This window comes from Chiloscyllium plagiosum, chromosome 17, assembly GCF_004010195.1.
Source record: "Chiloscyllium plagiosum isolate BGI_BamShark_2017 chromosome 17, ASM401019v2, whole genome shotgun sequence".
In the NCBI taxonomy this organism is placed as follows: domain Eukaryota; kingdom Metazoa; phylum Chordata; class Chondrichthyes; order Orectolobiformes; family Hemiscylliidae; genus Chiloscyllium; species Chiloscyllium plagiosum.
Window position 1 is genome coordinate 56,280,779 of NC_057726.1, and position 7,897 is coordinate 56,288,675.

Consider the following 7,897-nt stretch of genomic DNA (forward strand, 5'->3'; position numbering starts at 1 on the left):
TACAGCTGCAACATGACCCCCCAACTCCTGTACTCAATACTCTGACCAATAAACGCCTTCTTCACTATCCTATCTACTTGCGACTCCACTTTCAAGGAGCTATGAACCTGCACACTCTATGAACCTGTCTCTTTGTTCAGCAACACTTCCTAAGACCTTACCATTAAGTGTACAAGTCCTGCTAAGATTTGCTTTTCCAAAATGCAGCACCTTGCATTTATCTGAATTAAACTCCATCTGCCACTTCTCATTCAAAGGGATTTCAAAGAGGACATATAGTTACCAATGCCTATGGTGGGTGCATTGGTGTAAACATGATTTGCCCACAGTATAGTAACCAAAATATATTACTTTGGAGCAAAAAAAATTCAGATACATTTTCTAAAGGAAAATACCTACACTTGACGGACTGTCCTCCAAATTAAATTGAAAAGTTACCGTCGGGTACACATCCTCAGGTACCTGAAGGCTAAAATCCTGAGGCTGGCAGGTAAGGTGGGGCAGAGACAAAAAAAAGTCTCTCAGGTCACTATTCACAATGACAAGGCAGCTGCAAGGATCTGCCAGCCATGGCAATGGCACGAGGTCTGAGAGGGAGCAGATGACCAGGGCTTTTGAACCAAGTCACTTCAACAGGATTCCAACAGTTTTGGCCCACATTATGAACAAGTGTCTCATTCACCAAGGCCCATGGGAATTGAAAATGTTCAGCACCGTTTGCCCAATCCAGAAATCTGTCCAGGGCACATGCAGCTGGCCCAAATGATGGAAACGACATTTATTGATTCTTTATATCGGTCTTTCATCTAGCACTGTACCAACAACACTGAAGAGATTTTTGTCTTCACCACCGGGGAGTGATCTGATAGTGCAGATTGCCAGCTCTTTTAGAACCCACCAGTTGTTATTTCATTGAAACGAACAGAATGAGTGTCTGTAATTAATGGATTTTAGAAGGAGTGGCTCGTCAACTCAGTTTGATTACCTTCTATATCTTTGTGTAACAACCTTGGTGATGGAAAACAAACAAGATTGTCAAACTCCTTAAAGAACCAGACCCTGCACGTGGAACGTATGCCTTTGATGCCCGTATCCTTAATAAAATGTGAAAAGAACATACTCACAAACTTCTCGAGTCAAGCCTTTTGGAATTTTATTGGGGTATTTCATACCAAAAGCAACTGTACAGTTGTACATAGGCAAAGTGTAAGCTAAGGGCCCAGCCTCTGCTGACCGTAAGAGCTGAGGATAAGCTCCCAAAGACCAATTTCCCATCCTCAGTGTGGTACAAAGTAATGGAGTCAGACACTTAATTCTATATCAACAGAAAGAACAAGAGCTAGCAAGAACCTAGATATGATTAAGAAACATAATAGGGTCTTCTCCTCTCTTCCACTCCAACTGGTTTGACTGTCAGAGTGCTGGAGGATAAGGAAGCCTGAGGATGGTCTCTCCTTGCAGTATGACTGGGTCTAAGATTGACTTCAGAGCTTGGAATTATTTGTCTGTCTGATGTTAAGAAGCTGACTGTTAATGCTTACACCCAAATCCGTACACACCATGTTAATCTGTATTGTTTTTTTCCCTATTATCCACATTCAGTTGAGCGATTAGTGTTGAAAAATTGGGAATGCTCTTCCACGTTGGACACTCAAATTAAGGCCAGGCATCTTCCATGTGATCATATCACAGCAAGACACATCTCCAAGCTCTTGTCCCAACAAGGTGACCACCTCCATATGTCATTTCAGACACAGTTAAAGCATCTGAGCTGTAGGCTGCCAAAAAGATGGCAGCACATGCCAAATTGTGAGCAATTCTGGATGATCTGCTTGTTCTTACAAAGAAAAGGTTAAACCAACCCTGGTTTCTCTTGCACAACATCCTTACAGTTGGACAAAGAAACTTTTAACCCAACATCTGGGATGGATTGAAACTTAGATCTGTGAAGAGAAATAACAGTTTTGCCTTTTCATCACTATCTGTGCCTCAGGGTCCTTGGTTGTCCTATTTTCTACATATACTCACAGTCACACTGACACAAGCACACACACATACACACACTTGTAAATGACTGTAGTTAATTATCATCTATGTCTATATTCTGAACATGACTATGCCTTTATGTAAGCTTCAAAGTCCCTTTAACTGATGAAAAGAGCATTGAATCTCCAATATCTGAAGAGAAGCGCACACCCTCAGGAGGGACCAGGAGGTTGGTATCTTATGATCAGGCACACATGATTTGAATAAAAAGCCCATAACCCTCTAGCTATTTTTGCATCCTTTGATGAACATAAAGGTTGTCTGTTCTGCACTCAATAAGCTAGACATGGAATCAGAAATAGCTGGAAATAGCAGAACCATCGACATCTGAAAAGAGAGCAGATGAGTTAATGTTTCTAATCTGTCCTATGGATCTGTTTGTCTACCCACAGTAGCTTTGTTCTCAATATCTAACCACTTAGACTATTCAGACTGAAATGCAGTCAGATACAAATGTTCCTTCTAGTCTGCCTCATTTGTTGAGCAAACCAGAACAAATACAAGTTTCTACACTTCAGTCATTGCTGGGAAGAGGCTGTTTCAAAAGGTATTCTACCCTAATTCTTTTGAAAGAACATAAAGGACACGGCAAAAATTTTAGAAGCTTTGAAGTTACGCATTGAGGCCCAAGTTAACGTTATGTATAAACAGTGCATATTCAATACGAGGGAACAAAATGAAAAAGATCAATTGATCAATATGCCACCTCATAAACTAAGCTTGCAGAAACCTGTGAGTTTCCACCATTGAAGTCTGAGCTAATTAGAGACAGGATTATGTTAGGAATAAGGGATCCACAAGTGAATGTATGCCTACTGACAGAAGACAAACCTACACTCAGGTTAGTGATTGAGCTAAGCAGAAGCACTGAGGTTGTGAATCAATAGATGGAACATGTTCATTGTTGAACAGATCAATTCTTGCATTATTCTGACAGAACTTCCAGGCACGCAGGATGGAACAATCACAGACCAAGGGCGGGATGCAAATCTTGTAAAAGACATCATGAGGCATGTCCAGCATGGCTACAAAGAAACACGACAAACAGATACAGATGGCCACCGGAGAGATAACGGCTGAAGAGTCTGATGAATCACTACACACCGTGTAGCAGCTTTGGTTCAGTCAGCTTGATAGGTCAGACGTGGTTTGTGACTATGGGAATGAGAGCTGCAGAAGAACCTACAGAGAGTCGATCAGGAGGAGGTGAACACGCTGCCCAGTGGGAGCACAGCACACCCAGAGGTTCACAGCAACCCAACAACAGAAATAGAGGAACAACGACCACCATAAAAACAACAAATACCACAGGAATTGCACTCCCTGAGGACACAGTATCACCCAGGTGAACAGCCACCAACAACAATACAAACATGTACCTTTAAGAGTCCAGCATAATTTAAGCACAATGTGGGTTATGCATATGCAGAGACCAGTGGAAGCAAGGCATGAGAACTGTAGTGCATATAGTTGCTAATGTAGGTAACTCAGAACGTACACGGTAGTGCATGCTATGCTGTTTGTTTATTTGTATCAGGATGGGGATATTTAGATTGATGTGCAGTCACAGACAAATATCTGCCTGAGTCTGCCATAGTCATTTGACTTCTCCCACGATGCATATACCTTCTAGAGTGACATTTTAAACTTCACTTCAATAAAAATCCTCATGTCGAACACACTGCTGTGTTGTACTCTTGAAACATAGACCAGTTTGTTCTTGCTACCTATTTAAGTGACTCATGAGTTCTTCCACAGTTCTCAGGCCGACTCTTCTGTTATTTCTGTGTTTCAGCATGCCTTATTGGCCATAAAGATCATTTTAGCTTTCGCTATTCCTGATGTTCCTCAGTGGGTGAAGCTGAGGATTGAGAGAGTTGAATACCAGTCCCTTCAAGCCCTCAAGCACAAGGTAAATCATGACCTAACTAAAATATCAAGAACTAAAGAATCTCTTTCAACAACTTACATTGATAGGGTACACTTAGTTGAGAAAAATGTCTTCTGGTACTCCACAGCACTGAGGATCATCGATAAATAGAGTCAGAGCATGCTAATGTGTAGAATGATCATGCTAGCATGGATGATTGGGTTGAATGGCCTGTTTCTGTGCTGTATGATCTGTGAGAAATCTAGAAGCAAATCAGAAACACAGAAGTCAGGAGAGCTGCAGACTCACAACCCTGTGTTAGCAGATGATCCTGTCATCAGTTACTAGAATCACTACACTGATGCTTCAGATCAAATCATACACTGATCTTGAAGGTAGATACACATATCTCCACAAAACAAGTGCAAGTCCTGCTGGCTGTTGTGGAGTGATTTCCAGCTCAGGCCTCCCTGTGATCCATGTGCGATTTACAAACAGATTTCTCATCATACAACAACAGCTTGTGTTTACCTCAGAACATGTGAAACAGAAACTGGAGGAGGCCACTGCACCCTTTGAGCCTGCTCCACCATCCAAAAGGATCAAGGTCGACTTTCTAGCTAATTCCCTTGGTACTCAGAAATCTCTCACCCTGCTTTGAATGCATGATGCTCCCTTTTCCAAATCTAAAAGATTGGTCATGATCTTATTGAATGCAGAGTATGCTCAATGGGCTGAATGGCCTACTCCCACTCCTTTTCTTTGTGATGTTATGAATATGTTTAATCATGGGCATTCTCAGATTTTTGAGTAGAGAATTCCAAAGATTGATAACCCCTTTGGGTGAAGAAACTATTCTCAGTCATAATGGTTGACCTCTGAAGCACTTCTAATGTGCTAAAGCTCATGAGGTGATCCCAGGAGTGTCAGCAGTCAAACATTGATGCCAAGTCAAAAAGTGTGGGGTGGGGGTGGGGGTGAGGTGGGTCATATTGACAGGTTTGGTCAAAGAAGAATGTTTAGAGGAGCTTCTTATGGAAGGAAGAGTGAATTGGGGACTGTTTTTAACAGGGGCACATGGAACTGACCTGCTCAAGCATCCCTCCTGAGGGGAAATGTTGATCAGAAACTCGCACTTTAAAAAAAAGCCATCCCCCAGGATGATAATATGCTAGGGACAGCCTTAACAAGCTGAGAATTGGACTTCAACCTGCTCAGTAGAAGGATGCCCAACCTGGAGGGCTCTTGTAGTCCCCGTAACACCAGAGCCAGTAGAGGGTGTTGCTGGGACTGTGGGCTATCTTGTAAAGAAGTGCTATGGAGGCCAGGGATGGCTAGGTGCTGAGCTTTTTCATGCGGAAGGGATCAGACAGTCCAGGAAGGTGGGGATCGGGAGGGAGCAGGCTTCCAAGATCAGGCAATAAGGATACGCTTGATAGATCTTATTTTGAAAAAGGGTCAGCAGACCCGAAATATTAACTCTGCTTTCTCTCCACAGATGCTGCCAGCCCTGTTGAGTTTCTCTGGCACTTTCTGTTTTTGATTCTGATCAAAGGGGCTGTCCCCAAAGCAAACTCCCCTGGTTAGCCTGGGACTTTTTTCACTGGAACGTAGAAGGTTGGGGGGTGACTTTGTCGAGGTTCATGAAATCACAAGGGGCAGAGATAAGGTGAATGGCAGGTGTCTTTTCCCAAGGCTGGGGGATTTCAAGGCAAGGGGGCATGTTTTTAAGGTGAGATGAGAAAGATTTTCCAAAAAGACACGAGGGGCAACTTTTTTACACAAAGAGTGGTTTGGGTGGAATCAATTTCCAGAGGAAGTGGTGGATGTAGGGTACGTTTAAAAGACATTGAGAAAAGTGCATGAATAGGAAGTGTTTGGAGGCATATGGGCCAAGAGCTGGCAGGTGGGACTAGGTTAATTTGGGATTATGTTCGGCATGGACTGGTTAGGTCGGATTCCATCCTGTGTGACTCTGTGACTCTATGTGATGGTAGTCGAGGCAAACTGAGGGCTGTAAGAGGGTAGAAATTGGCCAGTTAAGAGCCTCATTAGGCCTCATACTATGTGAACTAGTGGGCACCTTACCTACCACCAGTGCCAACCTTTTTTATGGAGGGCAGTTCAAGTCTGGACCTAGGCACTAGTCATGGTGGACTAACCATCCACCAAATCCATCCACCAAATCCATCCCCTGTCCACAGGAAACACACCTTGTGGGAAGCAATCAACTCCAGCCTGATGGCATGGGGTCCCAGCAGCTAAAGCCACCAGTGGTTGAATAAAGGATGAACTTGGCAGACAAAAAGGGCTCATTTTCCATCAGCCCTGGGACGTAACTGCTATTTTCTCTCTGTTTCAGCTGGCTGAAGCAGATAAAGATGACAGCAGAGAAATGGCGGTGAAAGAAACACTCTCTGATGGAACCACAGGGTTCAATTCTGCAGAGAGCACACTGTATACAAGCAACAAACAGCTAAACTTACTGTAACCACTCTGTTACCACGAACAACAGAAATACATTCCTGTAAGCATTGAATAATCCCTGCTGAGAAACTATCTCTGTCCCTCCGTCATTTATTTTTATGGAACTTATATTTGCTTTGTGAATAATCACTCGGCTCCTTTGTTATTTTGTGGATTGCCTCTACATGCACAAATCTATATGTAAACCAGTCACTGATAAAATACACTCACTACAGCAGAAACCATGACTTCCACTTGTATTTCCAGCTTTGTCTCTTGATTAAAGCAATAACCTTTCACAAATATAAATCATCACAGCCAGGGGCAACACACACCAATGGTCTGTTCAGAAATAGTGGCAGCAAAATTGGTTTCTCTTTTACAAATAAGATCCTGTTTATTTAAATGATTAGCACAAAGTCCTCATTATTTCTGCATAATTGGCACAAATGAGATTTTGTTCCCATTGCCTTTCTATTTTTAATGCTTCTCTGCATTGCTATGTGATGAAACGTTAAAACAGCAAGTTTCTCATGAAAGTATAGCATTCCAGAAGTTGAATGGCCTAATCAATGATAGATTAGCATACAATCCAGCCCTCTTATCTGCGGTTGGTGCTGTCTGACAGTTGGAGACCTTTCCTTATGGCCCTGACTGATCGTAATATCTTTATCCAGAGACTCACTGATTGATGGTTGGGTTACTTACCCTGTGACACTGAGTGATAGTTGCAGGCCTCATACTGCAGCAAGCTGGCTGTACACTTTCCCATGTGACAATCTGATTAATCCTTATGGTAAGGCCCTCTGACCATTTATTACTCTGGTATATTACCATCGCTTCAAACTGATAAACACAGAAATAGACAACTTCATGACAGCAATAGTTAGTGCTATTGGCCACAATTCTATGTCTTGATGTTAAAACTGTCATTCACACACACATCCATCGGATATTACCTTGAGGAAATGTACATCATTCGGTCTCAGTGATTTGTGGATTCTGATCTGTACTTTCTAATACCTCCTCTGCAAACCATAGAAAGTGTATAGGAACTTTACAACATTGATACTTGATAAATATGACATTGCAGAGGATTCAACATTAAAAGACTAAAAGGAAAAAAAGAAGGATTTGTCCCTTTGAAATGTTTGATGCATATAATGCTGGGTCGTTTATTTATTAGTTTTGTATTACTATTATTGCGTACATATGGAGTGGGAATGAATATTTTCATGTACAGTATTTCATTAAAACCAAAGCACAAAGTAAAGTCCATTGTTTTCTCAGTGGATTTCATGGGATTTTATTCTAACGTTAATGTTTTTGATATTTGGCTCATTTGAAAAGGCCCAAGAAATACCTAGACTTTTGTTTTTAGAGTAGGGTCCCTTAAGGATATTGGGACATTTATTTTAAAACTATCTCCCAGAAGTCATGCATTAAGCAATTTGCTTGGATTTATTTACTGGAAATCACATGCCTGGATTATGGCTTTATATTGGGTATTGATTA

At 41.9% G+C, this 7,897-nt stretch overlaps 1 protein-coding gene across 8 annotated transcripts in view; it reads left to right on the forward strand.

The window, feature by feature from the left end:
• ano10b (anoctamin 10b) overlaps nt 1-7,655 on the forward strand; it is a 31,152-nt gene extending 23,497 nt beyond the window's left edge. For 4 of the 8 annotated variants that reach the window (XM_043707170.1, XM_043707174.1, XM_043707171.1 and 1 more), the window contains 2 exons: nt 3,842-3,958; nt 6,279-7,655. In XM_043707170.1, the coding sequence (XP_043563105.1) occupies nt 3,842-3,958; nt 6,279-6,407 (246 nt within the window). In that variant the 3' untranslated portion in view covers nt 6,408-7,655. Of the gene's footprint in view, nt 1-810; nt 1,259-1,602; nt 1,726-2,983; nt 3,392-3,841; nt 3,959-6,278 lie in introns of those variants that run through there. The other 4 variants (XR_006314166.1, XR_006314164.1, XR_006314165.1 and 1 more) reach the window with 4 other exon arrangements.
• Nucleotides 7,656-7,897: the final 242 nt, after the last annotated feature.